The sequence below is a fragment of the Chinchilla lanigera genome, unplaced genomic scaffold (assembly GCF_000276665.1).
Source record: "Chinchilla lanigera isolate Chin_1 unplaced genomic scaffold, ChiLan1.0 scaffold00010, whole genome shotgun sequence".
Lineage (NCBI taxonomy): Eukaryota > Metazoa > Chordata > Mammalia > Rodentia > Chinchillidae > Chinchilla > Chinchilla lanigera.
The window spans coordinates 16,544,334-16,567,222 of NW_004955411.1; the positions used below are offsets into that span (position 1 = coordinate 16,544,334).

The 22,889-nt window shown below is 37.6% G+C and overlaps 1 protein-coding gene across 4 annotated transcripts in view; it reads right to left on the reverse strand.

The window, feature by feature from the left end:
* Positions 1–22,889, reverse strand: part of Casp8ap2 (caspase 8 associated protein 2) — a 32,494-nt gene that overhangs the window by 8,688 nt on the left and 917 nt on the right. For 3 of the 4 annotated variants that reach the window (XM_005377761.2, XM_005377760.2, XM_013510890.1), the window contains exons 2-7: positions 16,237–16,319; positions 11,817–11,885; positions 11,121–11,221; positions 10,335–10,409; positions 7,996–8,111; positions 896–3,096 (exon numbers count right to left, since the gene is read on the reverse strand). In XM_005377761.2, the coding sequence (XP_005377818.1) occupies positions 896–3,096; positions 7,996–8,111; positions 10,335–10,409; positions 11,121–11,221; positions 11,817–11,885; positions 16,237–16,291 (2,617 nt within the window). In that variant the 5' untranslated portion in view covers positions 16,292–16,319. The remainder of the gene's footprint in view (positions 1–895; positions 3,097–7,995; positions 8,112–10,334; positions 10,410–11,120; positions 11,222–11,816; positions 11,886–16,236; positions 16,320–22,889) is intronic. The other variant, XM_013510891.1, reaches the window with a different exon arrangement.

Genomic DNA, 22,889 nt, shown 5'->3' on the forward strand with positions numbered 1-22,889 from the left:
AAGAGAAAAGCGTATTAACATCATACAGTCATGAAGTATTTTTTTTTGCTTCACAATACCAAGGATCTACATCTTCAGCCCTTTTTTCTATTACATTATTATTATTATATTATTAATTTTGAGACTGGGTTTCACTAAGTTGCCTAGGTAGGGTTCAAACTTGTAATCCTCCTGTTTCAATCTCCCGCAGTGCTGTGGAATTATAGGCGTGTGCTACTGTGCCCAGCTTCACCCATTGAGTCTTGCTCATTTGACATTTTCATCTTACATATAACAAGAATTAAATACTGAGGCAATTCTTTTTAAATACAATGAAATGCAATTTAAGTATTTAATCTCTCCTACTGCTACATTTTTTGTATAAAGAATTAAGACAGGTACAGTGGCACATGCTTATATTCCCAGCTTACTTAGGAGGCTAAGGCAGGAGGATCATGAGTTAAAGACCAGTTAGGTAACACAGTAAGGCCCTGTCTCCAAGAAAAAAAAAAAAAAAAGCCAAATATATTAGCTGGGGAATATTACTCAGTTGTAGAATGCTTTTGGCTAGCATGCATAAGACCTGGGGTTTGGTCCCCAACAGCACAAAATAATATATTAAAAATTAATGATTAAATGGGCTGGAAGTACAGCACAGTAGGAAAGCATGTACTTAGCATGTGCAAGACCAGAGTCTATCCAGTGCCAAGAAAAAAATTTTTATTTAGACTTTTTAAGGTTCTAGTAAACAATGAGGCCTGAAGGTTACTTTTTATATTATGAAAAATACCTTTAGGGGCTGGGGATTTAGTTCAGTGGCACAGCGCCTGCCTGGCAAGCGTGAGGTCATGAGTTCGACTCCCGGTACTGGAAAAAACAAACAAACCAACAAAAAAACCCAATGGTTTAAAAATACCTTTATTATACAATGGAACTTGAGGTGTGCTTTCCATTCTAAGAACTTTTGCCACAGGTCTCACTGGACTATTCAGAGGACTGATGGCTTCTGGAATAGGTCTCAGTTGATTGAAGTCAATGCTCAAAACTGAGTTCTCATCATCATGATATATTGAGTTTGTCTCTTCAGTTTCCACTCCATGGTTCATTAATTCAGTCTGCTGAAGTGAAGATGCTAGATCTTCTTTAGATATGCAGGGCTCCAAATGATAAGATTTACTTTCACTCAGAGGCGTATCTGTAAGAGAAGGCTTAAATTTGGGGTTATCTATTTCCGAAAAGTTTATTGGCAAAATGCTAGCTTCTTCAACCAAAGACTGCAGAACACTTTCACTGGTTTCAGCCACTTTAGTTGAGTGACCTCCATTCATTTCCATATTCCCAGAAATATCACAAGATTTCAAACCGTCATGTCTTTTGGTATCTGATTCCAGGCTAACATTTTGAGAACAGTCTGTTTGTAACACATTCATTACCACAGAATCTGCTGCTGTTGCACCATCAATGGTTTTTCCCATTTCTGCTGATGACGTAAAGAAGGCTTCTGTTTGTTCTGTTTCTACAGATGCGGTGGAAGTCTCTGGACCACATATGGGCACTCCACAGGGCACAGTATTCTCAACAGATTTAACTAGCAAACTAGTTTCTTCTATTTTGCTTTCTGGACTATTGCTTCTGGGTTCAGATGCTGCTGGAAGAACATCCTTTGGCTCCGGTGACTTTGATATGTTTTTTTCAGTGGTATGTTCACTGACAGAGGGCACACATGTCACTGTTTCAGCCTGCACTGAGGATTCTAAACCACATACGTCATTAGATGTAGAAGTTTCAGTTATTTTCTGTAGATTATCCTGACAAACAGGCTGTTTTTTAGCAGGAGAAAGAGTTAAGTTCAATTTTTCCATAAAACTTAACTTTAAGTCTTTATTTTTTGTTTCTTTTGTACAGTTTTCAGCTTTCACTGCAAAGTCTTTATTATCCATTCCTTCAGAAACTTCATTATTAGAGACTTCATCTTTATCATTTTTGGTCCCATTTTGTTCCTTTACATCAGCAGTTTTCTTACTTTCTTTATTAGTCTTTTGCAAATGTTCTGTAGGTGATTTTTTGTCATTTCTCATATGCCTATTTTCTTCTTTATCTTCTCGTTCTCTTTTCCTCTTATCTTCATTTCTATGCCTTTCTGTTTTTAAAAGTGTATTTTCCCATTGGTGTGTAGCATCATCTTCCTTCAACTCCACGTGTTTATGAGTTCTACTACTTGAAAAAGAAGATGAACATCTTCCAACTTGAAAATTATGACTGCTCAAACTCCTGTCTCTCTTGCAATCTTCCCTTCCTCTTCTCTCTTCTGGATGGTACTTACTGGAACTATGAGATTTTACTTCATTTGTCGAATGGGGAAGTGACGCTCGTTCAGATCTCCTCCAGTGATCTTGGTTTTTTATTACTGATTTAAATTTTGGATCAACTTTTCTTTCTTCTCTGTCCTGTGATTTTAATTCTTTTCTAGTTGTATTCTGTGATCTTTCACTTTGTCTTTCTAGTTTTTTGTCATTTTGAGATTCTACTCGCGTGTGTGACCTTTCTCTAGAGGTCTCTTTCTCCCAAGAAGAGCTACCGCGTTCACTTTTATAATCAAAATCTGTGTTACTTTTAAACATTGAGTATTTGCTTTCAGTCTTTGGTTCACTTTTACTGTATTTCTCAGAATGTCCTTGTAGCCTTGGACTAGTCTCTGTGTTTCTTGGCTCACCCTCACCAAAGCTCGCACTTAAATCTTTTCGTATTCTATCAGTTCCTCTGCCATACTGGCTATGTCTAATATCTTTTCTCCCTCTTTTATTATCCTCATTGGAGCTACTGTCACCAATCTGATAATGAGAACGAGACCAAATGCCATTGGTGCAGTGTTTCTCAATGGATGAAGGCAAATACGAAGTGTTCTTTTTTTCAGAATGTGATTTTCCTTCCTTTTCCAGGCTTGACAGTGAAGAGTTATGATGTACATCTTTGGAAACATCACTTTTAACTCTGTGGTCAGTCTTTGCACAATCATCCAAATGGGGAGATCTGGATCTAATAAGATCTTTTGTTCTAACTGCATCTGATGTCCTTGAAGTTTTATGGTTATTTCGAAAATGAGAAAACTCAGACAATCTATTGAGAAATAAAAATTGACAAAAAAGTAAAGTTAATAGATAGCAAACTTTTAAATTTTATTCACATGTAGGCCTCTCAATTTTAAAAGTGTGTCACATATGTATTTTGTATAACAGAGTTACCAGGATTAGGGAGGTAGCTTAGAGCAAGGTCCTGAGTTCAATCTTCAGACTTATTTATCAGGGAAAATAAATACATTAATGAATGACTGAATAAACAAATAAATAATTTACCAGTTTCTAGTTAAATGAGTCATTTAAAGTAAATTTTTTTTTGGTATCAGGAATCAAACTCAGGACCTTGAGCTTGCCAGGCAGGTGTTTGTGCTGCTGAGCTACATCTCCAGGCCTTGACTGTTTTTTTAAAGACAGGGTCTTGCCCTGTAATTAAGGCTGGCCTCAAACTTGTGGCTATCTTCCTGCCTCAGCCTTCTGAGTGCTGGGATCACAGGTACGCAACACCATACCCAGCTTTTATTTGCTTTGTTTTAAAGGCAATCTATCCTTGTACCTGACAATCTGTTTGTAGACATCCCTTATCACAAGTACTACTCCCAACCAACTACAAGTTCACTTCTTTTAGCAAGTGTCTTACTTTCTTTCCCTTACATAAGCTTGACTAAAACAGAAGGAAAAATACAATCTTGTTGGATAATAAGACATAATCAAAGTATACTTTATAGAATTAAATACCCTAGTTTTCACATATAATCCTATAATAGCGCACAGCATCAATGACCATTGTTTTTGGTTTTGGTCTATGCGATAGGGTCTTGTTATGTAGTCCAGGCTGGCCTTGAACTCTCAATCCTCCTGCGTTAGCTTCCTGAGTCCTGGAGCTGAGGCATGTGCTACTGTACTCAGTTTTTGGAAGCCATCTTAAAGTGGTACATACTATGCAAAAATAAAAAGGAGTAAGAATTGTGATTGTCTCTTTAGGAGAATAATACCTATTTACTATTTTTAAAAAGCCTAAGTCTTATGGTTTTAATGTTCTGGAAGACTGGTACTTTGCCTAGCAATAAAATGTACAGAGTTCATTTTAGCTTTCTGTTTGTTTTCTTTGGTACTGGGAATCGAACTCAGGACCTTGTACTTGCCAAGCAGGCGCTATGCTGCTAAATCCCTGGCCCCCATTTTAGCTTTTCGTAATAAGTTCATCTCCTCACGTTTCTATGTCAACCATTACTTTTCAAAAATCTATTCCTAATCAACCTTAAATGTGTGGACACCTCCAAATTAAAAAAAACTCAGAAATAAGAGGAGATGGTTATAAAGCCAAAGAAGACGTATGAGACATACAACCAAAAGCAATGTGTAGCAGACTTTATATGGATTCTTTCGTAAATAGAACTGTTTCTCCTACCCCAACACATTCAAATGCTGTAGTTCTAGCCTACAATACTTCAGCATATGACCTTATTTTAAGCTTGTATTAATCTCAATTTTTCCACTGACTAAACATTAAGTTTCAACCAAGTGATAAACATATATTAGAATACAAGTCATAGTTCACAAAAGCATATTTGACAGAACATTTGAGATAATGTCTAACAAGCTGAAACCAACTAATGAAGTAACTTCTGTCATTTTATTCACTGAGTTTTTCTTTTCTCCCTGTACAAACTCCATGCCCTTCCCCCAGAAGAGTCAATGTATTTACAACTTCCCCAACCATTCAGGAACCAATCTTATGCTAGGTACACTCAGAAAAATAATTTAGCTTAGGGGCTGGGGATTTAGCTCAGCGGCAAAGCGCCTGCCTGGCAAGCGCAAGGTCGTGAGTTCGGTTCCTGGTACCGGAGAAAAACCAAAAAAAAAAATAATAATAATAATAATTTAGCTTAGTAAATGTACATATTTTTTCTGTATTTATTTATTTACTTTAGGTTTATTTACTTAGGTTTTTTTTTACTTTAGACAGGGTCTCACTATGCAGTTCAGGCTGACCTTGAACTCACTATGTAGCCCCAGGCTGGCCTTGAAATCATGGCAATCCTCCTGCCTCAGCCTCCCAAGTGTTGAGATTACAGGCAGGTGCCACCACACCCAGCTTTGTATTTATTTTCAAAAGGCCTAAATACAGTGGTACCATTATGTAGAAAAGATTTAAGTTTGTGAACTGAGGTACCATTGTAACGTAAAATGTTCATTACAAGGAGACTATCTTCATTCACTCAATGAATAACTATCTAGAACATGCCAGAAACTGTGGAAGGTACTTGGATAAAATAGTGAGGACAAATAGATATGGTCCCTGCTCAAAGCTTTATAGCACAGTGGAAGACACGAATCAAGCAATCCCATTTGAAAAACTGTATATATGCAGTTACAAAAGAAAGAAATGTGACCTAGAGAGAATAAACCAGGATCAGCAGAGACCTGAGCATGTACAGTCCACATTTAGCAGGTGAATGAAAAGATCACTCCAGGCAGTGGCAACAGCCCCCGCAAAGGTAGAATGTATGGTACCTCCAAGGAACTGAAAGAATGTAACACGTGGAGTCAAGGTAAACACTGAAAGCAAGCTTGAGAAGTAGTTTGGGACTTTACTATGGAAGTGTTGTAGGCCAGGTTAAGATTTATGATCTTTTATCCTAAGATCAATGAAAACCCACTGATAGTTTTAAATCAAGAAAAGAAGATGAGATGATTTTTTTCTAGGAAGATGTCCAGAACTTATGCTTTGGAACATGTTTTGTGATTTAATACTGAGAAAAGACAAACCAAAGGCTAGAGATGCAGAAGCCAGGTGTGGTGGTGCATGCCTGTAATCCCAGCACTCTCCTGAGGCAGGAGGATTGCTATGTGTTTAAGGCCAGCCTCAGCTACATAGTGAGTTTAAGGCCTTCATGGACTACATAGTGAGGCCCTGTCTCAAAAAACAAGAAAGAAAAAGACAGAAAAGGAAAGAAGAAAAGACGAGGAAAAGGAAATGGGTGCGGAGATATTCTTGGTATTTATTACTTTTACATATTTGAAGACTGCTGCCAGTTCATATAAGAGTAGATGGGCAGTGACAACCACAGAAAAAAAGAGATTAAAATGACATAAACATCAACAGAATGTGATGATAAATTGGCTCTGAATTTAAACATAAACGACCACTCCTAGGCAGGGTGACTGCATCCCAGCCTGCCAAGCAATCTTAGTATGTAAGGATTAGCACAGTACCCGCTTCTACTCCCAAAAGTATTCTAGTGAGGGCAATAAATTAAATGGTTACCTTATACCTATCTTATGCTAACAGAATAAATGATAGGACAATCCTAGGCAACAGTGGAAAAGGTTTGATGACAAATTCATTTTTGATGAGGTAATTTTGAAAAACCTTTCAAGACATTTATGTGTAGTTATGATGTAAGTAGGATATGTACATAAAATAATATAACTGACGTAGCATGAGTATCTCATCAGAAAATAGTGGTAAGAGTAAGGACATACCACCCTGAACACGTCCAATCTCATCTGATATCTGAAGCTAAGCAGAGTTGGGCCTGGTTAGTACTTTGATGGAACAAAATACTGACAGAGGTAAGAAAATATAGGCTTGAGCTCTAAAGGACTCAAAATTTAAAGCAATCAAATACAGAAGAATAGGGGCTGGGGATTTAGCTCAGCAGCATAGCACCAGCCTGGCAAGTGCAAGGTTGTGAGTTCGATCCTCGGTACCGGGAAAAAAAAAAAAAAAAAACAACAGAAGAATAAACCAGAGTTATTAAGAAAACTAAAAATCATTATATCATTAAAGTCAAAGGGACAGACTATTCAGAAAGTGAGGGTCAACAATGTGTCAAACAATGTGCATGGGGACAATTAAACTGAAGGTCAAAACTATTTGATGAATTTAATGATATTCAAGTAATGGCTGTTTTTACCATGCCAGCTGCTTCTACTAACCAGTGGAGGCAAAAGTCCGACTTGATTAGGTTCAAAGTAAGCAAAAAGAAGCTGGATATGGTACATGCCTGTAATATCAGCTACTTGGGAGGATCAAGCAAGACAATTACAAGTTTGAGGCTACCCTGGGCTACTGAATGAGACGCTGTCCCCCAAAATTAGTAAGGGCTGAGATGTAGCACAGCAGTACAGTGATTAGTTAACATGTATGAGGGCCCGGGTTCCATCCCCAGTACTAAGTAAAAAAAAAAAAATAATGAGAAGAAAAGAAATGAAGCAGCAAGTTTGGACAGGCTCTTCAGAGATCTGGCTATGAAGGGAAGTAGATTTATGAACTTCACCAGAGCAGATTATTGTCTCTGGATAAAAAAGAGTGAGCCAAATTAACAGAGAAAAGCCACTTGAGGGAAAAGAACGGGCAACTGAGAGTGTTTTAGGGGCAGGGGACTAAGGATTAAACCCAGGGGCACTCTACTACCAAGCTGCATCCCCAGTCTTTCTTAGTCTTTTGAGGCACAGTCTCACTAAATTAAACTTACACTTCTGCTTCAGACTTAGTGCTGAGATCAGCTGTGCGCTATGCACTCAGCTTAGGGCTGCTTAATTAACAAGGTCTGTGAGCACAGATGCCTTTTTGGTGTTAGGGACTGAACTCAGGGCCTACTGCATGCTAAGCATGCACTGTACCACTGAGTTATCCCTATCTACCACTCCCTGCTCGCCTGGTACTTTAGTAATTTACAGACACAGAAGAACCCACAACATAAACACCAACATCTCAGGGGCAAAAGCAGTATACTAAGATCCTAATGGTTTAGAAAACTGAATAAACTGAGAGGCATGTGGCAATGTTCTATAAACCACTGACATATTAGTTACTATTCACACTAAAACCTTATTTAGTAAAATGCTATTTTTATCTTCCACTCAAACTAAAAAATATTCCACATATTAATATCTGTATCACTTATAATAGATGTACAACCCTTAGTTATACCTTTGGTAAAGATTATTTATTTCTTCATCCTTGCGGTTTATTTCCACTCTGGCAGTTTTGATAAGTGCTGAAATATTCTTCTTAAGAGACTGGTTTTCATTTTTCAAGCTGAAATTCTAAAATACATATTAATAAGATATATTAAAATACCTGTCTATAGGGTTATTATTAATAAAGCTCATATTAGCTAACAATTACTGAAGGACAACTACATGCCACGCATCACATATGTAATGCTCAAAAAAGCCCAATGAAAATTACTATTATGCCCATTATATATAGACCAGGAAACTGAGATTCAGAGAAGATAATAGGTACCCGAAAAAGTGCACTTAAAGTAAAACTATGTAAGACAGGGGTCAATATATAAAAATAATAAACAGCAGGAAAAAAAGTTTTGCCTGCATCATTATTTTGAAAATTAAAACTAAAAAATAATAAACTAGGTGTGGTAGCACATGCCTGTAATCCCAGCACTCAGGATGCTGAGGCAAGAGGATCACTGGGAGTTCAAGACCAGCCTGGACTACATAGTAAGACCCTGTCTCAAAAACCAAAAACAAACTAACAAAAAGGTAAGAATTCTATTATACTTAAACAAGTTAAATTCACAATCATGGATAAACAGAAAATTAATCTAATATCCATTGGTTCCTTCAGGGAAAAGGGAAAGGAAGAAAAACAACTCTGTCAAAACCAAACCAGGACATCACATTCCTTATTTCTGCAGCACAATCACAGAAAGGGTCATTCTAGTAAAAATGGTAAAGGCAGTCATTTTTTTCCAAAAGCCATTCTAAATCTTTGCTCCTCAAAACCACTATCTTAAACTGCCTGCCATTTCTACAGATTTTTTTCAGAACTATTATTTTAAATCTAACAGATCTTTTCTGTCAGTCTTTTTTCCTTTGTTTTGAGATCATGGTGATACTCCTAGCTTCTGCCTTACAAGTGTGCGCCATCATGCTCAGCTTGTCAATGTCCTTTTAACAACCCAAGCACTTTTCTTATATAAATTTCATCAGATAAAGAAATAATGACAAGCCAGGTGTGGTGGCACATGCCCATAATCCCAGGCTGAGGCAGGAGGATCAAGAGTTGGAGGGCTGCCTGGGCTGTAGAGTGAGTTCAAAGCCAGCCTGACATAGTCAGACCCTGTCTCAAAAATTCAAGGTGGGGTGAGGGGGAGGCTGGATGTGCATCTCAACGGTAGAACACTCTTGGCACGGGTCAATCTCCAGTAGAAAGGGGAAACCAAAATCCCCGAACAACTCTTCCTTATAAACTGCTGACACTTGGTATTTCAATTTCTATTTATAAAAATAACCAGAAAAAAAAATGGTGTCCCTCAGTGGTAGAATGCTTGCCTAGCACGCATGAGGTCCTGGGTCCAATCCATAGTACCACAGAAGAAAACAAAAAAAGCTTCCTAATAAACGACATTTTAATTACTCTTTATAACAACAACAAAATAGTTTCTTTTTAAATCAATGGTGGTGGTGGTGGTGGGAGGGTGTCTTATTATGTTGCCCAAGCTGGCCTGAAATGCTGGACTTAAGAGACTTTCTGCCTCAGCTTCCCAAACAGCCGAGACTGCAGGTATACATATCACTGTGTCAACTTCAAAATGTCCTTAAGTATGTTTTTTCAGTCCTGGAGTCTGAACCTAGATTTAAGTTTTGCTAAGACAGTGTCTTGTCATGTTGCCCAGGCTAGCATAAACTCTAGGTCCTCCTGTCTCATCCTCCTAAGTGCTGGGATTATAAGCATGTGCCCAGTGATCTTTTCAAATCAAAACTTTAAAAAAATCAAGGTTCAGGCTGGGCATGGTGGTTCACATGTATAATCCCAGTACTTGGAAGGCTGAGGCAGGAAAATCATAAATGTGAGGCCAGTTTAGGCAAGTTAGCAAGGCCCTGCTTCAAAAAAAAAAAAAAGGCCAGGAATGCAGCTCAGTAAGAAGGCCCTGGGTTCAATCCCCACTATCACAAAAACAAAATAAAAGCCTATGTTAAGTCAGCTGAGGTGACCCACACCTGTAATTCTAGCATGCAGGAGGCTGCGGTAAGAGGATCATGAATTCAAGGACAGCATGAGTTACAAAGCACATTAAAAGCCAGCCTACACTTAGTGAGAACCTGTCTCAAACAAACAAAAAGTGCTCTCTTCGGCAGCACATATACTAAAACTGGAATGATACAGAAAAGATTAGCATGGCCCCTATGCAAGAAGCAAATCTCTGACGCATTCCATATCTTTTCCATGGAGTCTGTAAATAAATTCCTACCTGGAAAAACAAAGTTATTACAGCAAAAATAAAATATTCATTGCAGTCCTACCTGTGTCTGTATTTCCTTAAACTTTTTCATTAGTTCTTTCATTTGCAGCTGACATTTTCCATATTCTACCTGTAACTGTAAAACATGAAGATTAATTTAAGTGTCATTCTAAGGTATTGCCCCCATACACCATATGGAGTATGGGGAATTTTGAACACAAGGCCTTCAAATGAGCTATATCTTTCGTCTTTATTTTGAAACAGGGCCTCACAAAGTTGTTAAGACCTCAGGCTGGGCTCAAACTTGAGATCCTCCTGCCTAAGCCTCCCGGAATGCTGTTAAGTATTTTCTTAGTTTAAATAACATTTCAAAATATTTAAATTTTGCAAGTCAATCCATTAAAAACAGTTGATGAGGTCTACTTTTATTAATAGGTATTTAGTAACTTACTTGTTTTTAAAGTTCAGCCTATCAATTACATATTTTGATAAGTTTCATATTTAACCTCCAAACCTTAAAATTCAAATACAGTAGAAATTTGTCTCATTTAAGTCTCAGAACTTTTTACAGAAAATACACTATACCTTAGTACAAATCATTACAAAAAATCATACCAAACACTTCCTGAGGTTTTATATTTTCCAGATACTTAGGCAAAATTGTCACTAAATTTAGAAAAATATTCAAAAAACATTTCTTTAAAAGTAGGTCTGAAAGCAGAAACTGACTTAAATATTCTTTAACTCTAAGAACCATTTCCTGAACACAAAATAGTAAGCTGCTACCTGCTCTCTAGGGGTGACACAATAGTAAATAACTGTCTTTAAAAACTGTGGCAACTCATACATCATTATATGTTGCCTCCTTTGCAGTTCCTTCTTCAGTCAGGATCTCTTCATACAAATCCAAACAATTTCTGGATGGTACACAGGATTTGGAAGTGCTGTCTAAAACAAACAAAAACCCTTACGTTAAAATATTTGTTAGGCTTCTTGATGTGTCTACCTCAAAGGAATTATCATTTCTCCATTTCTTACATTTTATCCAAAGCTATACTGACTTCATGATGACAGCTGGAATACCAGTTACATAAAATGGTTGTACCAAATCATGTATGATCATGTTTTTTCAAAACACTGAAAGATCTGATTATAGAAAAGGTTCCTATGGAAACGATTTTACATGTAGATAGGTCCCTACACTCTCTGAATAGCATGCTTATTGCTATACTTGAAAATATCTACAGTAACACTTTTCAAATGTTCTGTGACACAATGAGCAGTAACATATACAGACAAGAGCACCAGTTGTATTTCAATGCTATAAAATACTTTTGTATAACATTCATTTAAATCTGAGACTTAGATGAATAACCTGTATTCTGTTTTACAGATCAAGCTTTGGGTAAGAAAATTACCTGAGTGTAATTATTTCAAAGAATAAGCAAATGTAGGCATTCTGAGGTTACCAGGAATTTGTAGCAACAAAACAAACATAACAAACTAACCAAATAAAATGAACTATTTTATGGAACTTACATACCAGCAACAGCACCATCCAGCCCAGCATATATGTCCAATGAGCCTTCATCATTATTTTTGAGAGGAGAAGCTATAAGAACAGCAAAGACTGGTTAAAATTACTTTATACACTGAGATTTTTCCATTCCTACCCTGATGGACCACGAAGCGTTCAAAAATGAGATTTTAAAAAAATACTGTACTTGAGACCAACAAGATTTTGGCACGAAGATTTATAACTCAACTACTTCATATATAGACTTAAATCCTGTAGATAAAAATAAAGGCTAAAACAAAATATTAAAAGCTACCTGAAGAGCTAGAGAGCAACCCAGGCAGACAAAATCCCAAGGAAACTGCAAGGTCCTGGGTTTGATCCCCAGCACCTCAGAGGGGAAATAAAACTAAATGAAAGGAAACAAAACAAAACAAAACAAAACATCCTGATGGGGAGATAATACCTGAAGGAAGATTGTCTGAGTTCCTTACCCTCCCTTCAGTACCGCTTTTGTTGAAAGAGAGGTCCTTAGTTGCCCTAATTAGAGCTACATTAGGCAGTGAAAACTCAAGATGGAAACTGCTAGTCCTAATGGCCTGAAGAATGAGAGGAAAGACTGAGGTGGATAAGAGCAACTAGAAGGGGAAATCCAGAGAGCCAAGGTGGGGATTCTTCAAATTCTGTCCCAAATATGTGTGATCCCCACAAAGCACAGAACTCCAGAAAGCCAGCCAAAGGTAAAATATCTGAACAGATTTCAGTTGCTATCCACAAGGGAGACAAAAGTGTAAGTTCAGCTAAGTTACATACCCATTAAAATTAAAAACAACCCCAATATCTCAGAGAACTATAGAGAATCCAGTGTTGCTGTTCATAATGTTACAAATACAATACAAAGTTACATTACAGCAGAGAAATAGAAACAATTAAAAAGAACCAAAAGAAAAAAATCTACAACCACTGAAAATTGCATAAGAACATCACTGGATATGTTTGACAGATTGGTTTGATCTACCAATGCACTAGGTAGATCATAGAAATTAAAATTACCCTATCTAGAGAGCAGAGAGGAAAAAATGCCTCTTAGTGATTTTAGGATACAGCAATTCTCATATAAAGTACGGAGTCCAGAAGCAAATAGATCAGGAAATACAAATGGGGGAAAATGGTATATCAAAGCCAAAAAGCAAATGGGGGAAATGTGTATCAAAGATACTAAAGAGTGCTTTAAGGACCAGCAATACAAAATGATAAAATAACTGAGTAAATACAAACGACTTTTTTCCTCATATTTTAGAAAATTCTTAATTACATTCAAGTACACAGGGGACTGATTAAAGTGAAAATTATAGCCTTTAATTATAGCAATTACAGTACTGTACAGCTTACGACATATAGATGTCATATTTTAGAGCAAGATGGAGGACAAATACAACTATAAATAGTCTATTTTACATGAAAATGTATAATACTAGTAATGTACAATACTAGTATTGTACAAAATGTACAATACTAACTACAAAATGTTAAATATGTATTGTATAGTCCCTTGAACAATAATGCGAAGAGAAAATCAAAAGGCTCACCTACAAATTGAGATGGAATTAAAAAATACATTCTAAGTAGGATGCATATGGCAGCTGTCACCATTTTAAAAATGTACAAACCAGGGGTGCAGCTCAGTGTTAGGGCACTTGGCATCATGCACAAGGCCCTGGGTTCAATCCCTAACACAGCAAAAAACAAAACAAAACAAAAAAGAAAAGGACCTGAGAATACACAGATATAAAACAGTTGTATCCAGCAAATAAGACTAACAATGTTGTTCTGTCCTTCAAAATTTAATAGAATTGCAGACATGATAAATTTAACCATTTGTGAACCTAGCTGAAAAATAAAGCTGTTCATTATATTTTGTTTTTCTGTCTAAATCTTTTTCAAAAAAACCTCCCCAAACAGAACTAAATAGCAGCATAACAACTTGAAAATACATCAGCAAAAATATCCAACACCACAAAATACTAGTTATGATGGCCTCTGCCTATTTATTTTTATTTTAAAGACAGTAGTACATGAGAAACAAACAAAAAATACAACAGTAGTAGCATACCAGTATCACGAATATAAACAAAACAAAGCAAGAACATTCAAAGTGATATAGGGTCTCAAGACAAATTAATGCGAATCAATAGTGGTTGTTACATTGCATATGGCTATCCTCAACTACACTGCTCAGATTACCAGATGGAAGAATGAAAGATTGCTCAAACCATTAAAGAGAATAAGAAAATAATTCTTCAATAAAACATTAGAAATAATACAGAGTTTCACTAGACAAGATGGTAGGAGTTCACCATTGTAATTCCATTGCGTATTGTTACCTCCAAATCAGTTGCTCAGACCAGCCTTTGCCTATTTATGAATACTGATTTTTTAAAGTAAATTCTGAGGATAAAATCCAGAGCTTCAATCATGCTAGGCAGACGTTCTAACACTAAACTACATCTCCAGCCATACGAACATTAATTTTTTTTAAAAAAAAGTATCTTTAAGTAAAAATAAAATTCTACTAAACATACCACCACATTGCTCAGGCTAATCTCAAGTTCAAGGTCCTCCCATCTCAGTCTCCCAAGTAGTTGGGATTATTGGTATGCTCCACCGTGTACAGTCTGTGCTTTCTAACTGTCCCTTTCACTACGCAGTACACTGATCATAATTCTTGTCAATATGTACAATCTAAACAAATTTAATAAGCTCACAACATAACTATAATTTAAAAAAATGAATAAATGTTATAATAGAAGATTAGGGAGGGATATTGCTCAATGGTAGAATATTGTGTAGCATGCAGAAGGCCCTGGGTTCCATCTGTACTAAATAAATAAGCACATAAATTAATAAATAAATGTTATGTTAGGACTTGAAAACAACTTCTGCATGTTAAAGTTGTTTTTTTGGTTGTTTTGAGACACGGTCTAAGTAGTTCAGGCTGGCCTTGAACTCACAGTGATCCTCTTACCTCAGCTTCCCAAGTGATGGGATAACAGTTATACGCCACATGCTCAGGTTCTTTTTTTTTTTTTAGTGCTGCGGATTGTATCTAGAGCCCTGTGCATGCTACACAAGCACTTTACCACTGACCTATATCCCCAGCCTAAAGTATTTCTATTTAGGGCTGGGGATCTAGCTCAGTAGCACAATTGCCCAGCATGTGTATAGCCTTTGATTCAATTCTTATCACCAAAACAAAATAACACAATAACAAAAAAACCAAATCCCACAAAACAAAGAACTATTTTATAAGCTACGTTTTGGGTTCTTTGAGACAGGGTCTTGCTATGTAGTTCAAGGCCCCCTTTAACTTGTGGTGGTATTTTTGCTTTAGCCTCCCAAATGCTAGGATTATAGGTATGCACCACCATGACCAGTTTATGAGTTTATGTTACCACCAGGTCTTGGTTTTCTCTTTTTCAACCTAATCTTCCACTGTGACTATCATTTTTACCTGAACAATACATAAGCACAACTACATTTACTGCAATATCTATTTTGGATATAATACAAGTTATTATAAATTGGCAAAGTTGCTAACTTGCTTACATTTAGAGGCTTGAAAGGATATAAGAAAGCTCACCTAAGCATGCTGGTGTTTACCTATAATCTCAGCTACTCAGAAGGCTCAGGTGAGAGGATCACTTGAGTCTGGGAGTTTGAGGCTGAGGCTAACATGGGGAACATGGGAGACTATCTCAAAGCAAAAAATGAAAGCAAACAAAAATACCACCAACAATGAAAAACCGGCCAAAGCAAAAAAAGCAAAGCAAAGCAAAGCAAACCAAAACAACCCAGACATACAGTCAGATGTGGTGGCATTGAGCAGTACTCCCAGCACTCTGTGAGGCTAAGGCAGGAGTACTGCAAGTTTGAGCCCAATCTGGGCAACTGAATGAAATCCTGCCTTAAAAACTAAAAAGGGCTGGGAAGGTAACTCAGTGCTTATGCCCTGAGTTAGTTAAGTTAAGAACATAGTGCTTAGGCCCTATGTTCAATTCCCAGCACTACCACCAGCAAAAGAAAAAAAAAAAAAAAAAAGTAGCTGGCTAGGGATGGAGCTTAGTGGTAGTGTGCTTGCCTTGCCCAGCACATGTGAGGCCCTGGGTTTGATCCTCACCACCACAAAACAAAACAAAGAAAAACAAAGTTCATGTTTACTAAGCACTTGCTGTATTCCATGCATTGCACTGTATTAATTTACTTATGTGCGTGTGTGTGGGGGGAGTGAAGTTGATGATGGTTTCTTATGAGAATAAATGCTTTGTAATTTTAAAAGTGATGCTGGGGCAGTGTGTGCTTAGCATGTGCAGGGTCCTGGGTTCAATTCCCAAGTACAAAAAATTTTAAAAAATAAAAGTGAACTTAGAAAGACAATTGAAAGCCTTACCAGAAAAGACATCAAATAAACTTGCTCCATCACCATTGTCATCATCTGCTGCCATGATCTTATTTCCTTTTGATAGCTGCCATCTAAAGTATTAAATATAAAGATTTTCCACTGTTAAAATCAACCACACAATTCAGAGAATAAATCTAACTTCAGAATAAACCTAGCTTCAAGTTAAAAAGCAACTTCCAACTTTGGAAACACTGAATAAACTTACTTTCTACCATACTAAAAAGCAGATTTGTGATAATAAAAAGAAAGCCTAACATTTCCTGAGGGAAAGTTAAAACCATAATATGAAAACATTAAGATTGTTAATATGTTGAAGTCACGTTATTTTAGGGTTAAGCACAAGGTGAACAATGGTAATTTCATGAAACAGATCAAAATACACTAGCAGGCACTAGGCCTTGTGTTCAGTATCAGCAGCACAGCAGGGAAAAAAGTTACAAAATACAAAATAACTTTGCATTAATCATCACTGACACATACAATAATTTTTTTTTGGAGATGGGGTCTCAATGAACTCACAGCTCCTACCTCAGCCTTGAGAGGGCTGGGATTACAGCCATGCACCGCCACACCTGGCCCTTACACACATTAACATTAACCAGAAATACACACACATATTAAAAACCCACTTAGACCTACAAGAAAACAGATTAGACATTAAAAAAAAGCTTTTAGAATGAAAAGATGTTTAGCTTCAAAAATTAAGGAAATGCAAATTAAAACAATAGGATACCAAGTGTAGAAAAAAAGGATTTCATGGCTTACAAAGGCCTTTACCTATGCCGTGTGGTGATGTATGCCTGTAATCTCAGCAATCAGCAGGCTGAGGCAAGAGGATCACAGGCCAGCCTGCAATACATCACGAGACCCTGTCTCAAAAGATCAAAACTCAAACCAAAACAAAAATACCAAAAGACTTTGGCTAGAGTCTACAATTTGAATTTAGAAAATTTCCACAACTCCCAGAACTGATAAAAACTGGCTCACTGTGTTAAACACCTGCCTTCCTTCTGGGAATCTAAATCTTTACTGAAGTGCCAGGCAGGGGCAGCCTATGTGACCAGTACCCAATAAAAACCTAGGTGATAAGTCTAATGAGCTATCCTGGTAGACAATTTCATGAATATAATCAAAAGTAGTTGCTGAGGGAATTAAAAGCATCATGTACGACTCAACTAGGAGTAGAATCTCAGAACTTCAACCTGCTTTCCTCTAGATTTCATTACTGGGGCCTCATTTCCCTTTGCTGACAGTGTTTTGAGTCCTTTCACTGTAATAAAATGTAGCTGTGAGTACAACTGTATGGTGAGTTCTATAAGTCTTTAAACCAGCAATTCTGCATGTGATCTTGAGGACTCTTGACATAGTGAGATAAGCAAAGTATCAATAAATTCAACACTAATTTGACAAAGGTCTCCTAAATCTTTATCATCATTTTCTACATCTGTATTAATCCCGTTTACGTCTAGCTTGTGTTTTACTCTCACATAAAAAATACAAGAACAACACAACCTATCCAACCAGGCATGGTGGTATACCCCTATAACTGCAGCACTCTTGGAAACTGAGGCAGGAGGATCACCAGTTTGAACCCAGACTAAGCAACGTAACAAGACTTTTGTCTCAAAATATAAAAAAGGGGGAAGGGATGTAGCTCAGTAAGAAGGTCCTGGATTCAATCCCCAGCTCCACACAACAAAAACAAAAATAAAAACAAAACCAAAAACAGAACTCACTAACCAAAACAATCAAGTTAAGGTTCCCTAGAACAAAACTCAGTATCTTTCCAGGAAGGTCTCCCCTGCTTTTGTATTTCTCATACTGCTTCCCTTACCTACTCCATTCAAACATACAATACAGTCTGTTATCACAACACTAGTTTACATAATGCAAATTAGCTCATGCATTACTGAGAAATAGGGAATAATGTCAGTGTAATGCAGAAACTGTTACCCTATACAGTATTCTTCCCAGGATATTAAAATTTTGCACCACTGGCCTGGGGACGTAGTCCAGCAGTAAAGCACTTAGCATATTCAAGGCTCTGGGTTCAAGTCCCTGGCCCTTTGAAAAAGAATTAAAAATAAAATTTTTGCACCATTAATTTATCAGTACCAGCTAAATGCAGCAAGCCCCCCTCCAAATCAAGTTTTGCATGTAATACCCTTAATTTAGATATTCTATCACTCTCATTTTCTTCCACTTAATTAATACAGCTAGGTTTTCACCTTGCAAGGGCCTAAGCCTGCTTTTCCTCAGTCTTTGTGCAAAAATTAACAGCAATGAGCCAGATCCATCCAGTCAGCCAAATCATTTCTCATAAAATCTGCAACTACCTTTACACATGCAACCTCTAATGTCCCTCTCTTCTTGTCCCCAAAACTTAACGGTCTCAATCCTTCTTCATTCCTCCCTTCATCAAGCTGTCTATCTTTTCTTTATTCTTGAGGGAAAGACCTATATAGTTATCCCTCAGCCACAGGGATTGCTTCCAAGATCCCCTCCTCTGGAATCCCTCTACCAATACCTAAATCTGCAAATGCTCATGTAAAATGGCAGAGTACTGTATTTACATATAACTTACTTACATTCTCCCATACTTTAAATCTTTAGGTTACATACAATACCAGACACAATATCAGTGCTATGTAAACAGCTGTTATACTATACTGTTTAGGTAATATGGTAATGACAAAAAATAAATCTGTACAGTATAGCTACACAGAACCTGTGGTTAGAGGGCTAGCTATACTTTCTGGGGTATTAAGAATCTAATTATTGTTTGTAAATGGGGGAACACTGAGCTATATCCTCAGCCCTTTTACTTTTATTTTAAGACACAGTCTCACTAGATTGCCCAGGTTGGCTTTGAAATTGTGGTCTTTATAATTTAGCCTCCCGGCCACAACACGCAACTAACACACCTTTTACTTTTTTGGTCTTTTTTTGAGACAGGGTCTCTCTATGCAGTTCTGGCTGGCCTTGAGCTCACTTTGTCGCCCAGGCTGGTCTCAAACTCTGATCCTCCTGCCTCAGCCTCCCAAGTGCTGTGCTGGGATTATAGGCGTAAACCACCACGCCCAGCTTTTAACATATCTTTTAAACAAAGTCAGTATTTTAAACTGTTATTGCTATTGTTTGTGCTCTAGTGATATACGTAGGTGGGTCCTGGGTATTCCACTTGTATTTTCCCTATAAAGCCTGTTTTCATAAATTATTCTACAGAACTAAAAGTTTTAAATGAAGAATACACACACACATACACATACATCTCGGGGCTGGGAGTCTAGCTCAGTGCTAGAGATATGTGTAACAGCATGCACAAGGCCCCAGTTCAATTCCTCATACCCCATCCCCATATAAAATAAAATACTGGAGCAGAAATTGCAATCACTAGATTGCCCAGGCTGGCCTTGAAATTGTGGTCTTTATAATTTAGCCTACACTTGCAATTCCTGAAGTATTCCATGTGCTTTAACTCCACAGTAACATGTTGTGCTCATTTTGTTTATTCTGGAATGCTCACTCCCTTCCCAAACCCATCTAACCTCATTCCCTCATTCTATCAATACACAGAACATGTTATTATTTCATTTAACAATCTCTAATGCAACCAATCATCTGCTTTCTACATCAGTTGTTTCTAGGCTATAGCAGGCAGCAGAAACACCTGGAAGAGTTAAAATGCAAGACTGACAGGCTCTAGCCTTAATGTTTCTGATTCTTATCTATTCCTAATTAGGATTAAGTTTGAGAATCTGTATTTCTGTTGCTTACAGAAGTACTATTTTAGCCCAGTGTGTCCAACAGAACTTTCCACAATGATAAAAACGTTTTGTCTGTTCTCTGATACAGCAGCTACAAGACCACACGTATAAGATACACACGAGACTGCATCCATTAGTTTCTTATTGCTACTCTAACACGTTACCACCAACAGTAGCTTAAAAAATACAAACGTGTTATCTTACAATCCTGGAGATAAAACGTTTCATTTGTCTAAAATCAGGATGTCAGCAGGGCTGCAATCTTTCTGAGGGTCATAAGGGAGAATATGCTCTTCATGTTTTCCACCTTCTAGAAGCTGCCTACATTCCTTGACTGAAGGCCCCTTCACCTACCTCAAAGGTACATATCTAACATCTTGTTTCTCATTCAACCTCTGCTTTCACAATCCCATTTGCTCTTGCTCTCTCTACTTCTGTCATCTCATGACTTTGCTAACTTCTGCTCTCCTATCTCCCTTTTATAAGGACCTATGTGAAGGCCAGGCATGGTGGCGCATGTCTGTAATCCCAGCACTCAGGAGGCTGAGGCAGGAGGCTTGCCTTGAGTTCAAGGCCAGCCTGGGGTAAAGTGAGTTCAAGCCTGAACTGTGTAGTGAGATCCTGTCTCAAAAAGACCCAAAAAAAAAAAAAAGAGAGAGAAAGAGAGAGAGAGAGAGAGAGAGAGAAAAAAGAAGGACTTATGTGAATACACTGGGACCACCTGAATCACCTGAATAAGTAAGTAGTTCAGGATACTTTTGTTACTCAAAAATCCTTAATTTAGCAGGGTGTGGTGGTACATACCTATAATAATCCCAGCATTCTTTGAGGTTGAATCAGGAGGATCACAAATATGAACACAGCTTGGATAACTTAGCAAGACCTTGCCTAGGGAAGTAATTTAGTGTGAGGACTCTGGGTTTAATTCCCATCGCCACATATACACACACACACACACCCCAAACTTTTAATCACATCTGCAAAATCTCTTTCACCATATAAGGCAGCATATCCACAGGTACCCAGGACAAGGAGATGAGCATCTATCAGAGCCGCTATTAGACCTACCAGACTGAAGAACTGATTTTTAAATTTTAATTAATTTATAAATTAATTAAGTTAAATAAACACATATGGCTAGAAGACACTTGGATAACACAGACAACGAGGTGCCCAAAGGAAGGGATCAAGTTTTATAAATCTCTGTATTTCTCATACTTAATATATCTCCATAAACAAAAATCTTCCTAGCTGGGGACTTCACAGATATAGTCCCAGCACTTGGGAGCCTGATAGGAGGACTGCCATGAATCTGAGACCAGACTACACTACACAGTGAGTGTAAGGCCAGTCTAAGCTACATAGCATGATCATGTCTTAAAAAAATCAAAAACAAAAAAACCCACATTCTGTTCCTAAATAATCAAGGATATCAACCAAAAGAGTAAATCAGCCACAATGTCTATCCATTAACAGCTCAGTTTACTCATAAGAGGATCCCATTGAGTTGGGTTCATTTACCACAAAAACTCACATTTCACTGAGCTGTGGTTATTATAATTTCAATAATACATAATTACAATATCTTTTGGGAACTTACAAAAATGTATTTAACAGTTTCCTAGGGTGATGAATTTAAATCAATACACTGGTACCTCAGTTCACGAACTTAATTTGCTCCATGACTTTGGCAAAGATGGCCATGTTTGTGTTTGCGCAAGAAAGAGGGCTGCAGTCGTGTCACCCAATGTAGAGTTTGCAAGCAAAAGGAAAATTTTGCCAATACTTTTCTTTGAGAACCAGTTATTCTATAAGCAGCAATGGAAAAGCAAAGACATGATTAATTATGTCTAACATTCAGATAAAGATGGGTAACAGAGTTGAAACAGTACACTGCACAAGAGAGACGATATTATGATTTGGAACTCATTGGCATGGTGGTGATGGTTGAGATTACACTGCTGAAATTCCAAAGGCCAGTGATATTCCTGAAAAGAGGGAGGATGAAGAGGAGAGAGAAGTAGGCACAGTATTGAGAGTATTTTGGGAAAAGGAACTTTTTAACACTTACTCTCACCTTCTCCCATTTTATATTCTCAATATATGAAGAGAATTAGTACCAAAGGGAGTGGTGCACCTATGAAACGCATAGAATTTAAAAGCTGAGAACTGTAACGATTAAAGAGTTGTTGGGCTGGGTGTGTAGCTCAGTGGTAGAGCAGATATTTAGCATGTGCAAGTCCCTGGGTCAATTACCCACGTGTACATTCGCACAGGCACACAGAGTTGAAACTCACTTTTTCATATATAATCTCCCCCGCCCTTTTTTTTTGGTACTGGGGATTGAACTGGGGCCCCATGCATGCTAGCTAAACGCTCTACCACTGAGGTTACCTACCTAGCCCTTTTTAAAGAATCTGAGACCAGGTCTCACTAAGTTGCCCAGGCTGGCCTTGAACTTGCAATCCTCCTGCCTCAGCCTCCTGAGTAGATGATATGTGCCATTGTGCCCAACCATTCATACAACTTCAATGGATTCAGATGTGACAAAACAGATGAGAAAGAGATCGTCTATTGTTTTGAGACAGGACGTCTTAAAAGGTAACCTAAAGGAAGTGTTATTTTTCAAAACTGAGATGAAGAAGCAAGCACTTGTAGGGACAAACAGGAAAATGCTCAGCGAGTGGGACAGCCTGCACTTTTAAGCTTCCAAGATGTGAGGTTCAAATACCAAAAAAAGTTACTGCACATTTACTCCGCGCTGGCTACTGACCTGAACGCTCTACATACATTAACTTACTCTGAATCCTCAAGTCATGTAAGGCCCATATTATTCTTTTTCCCCCATTTTACTAACGAAGAAACAGACGATTT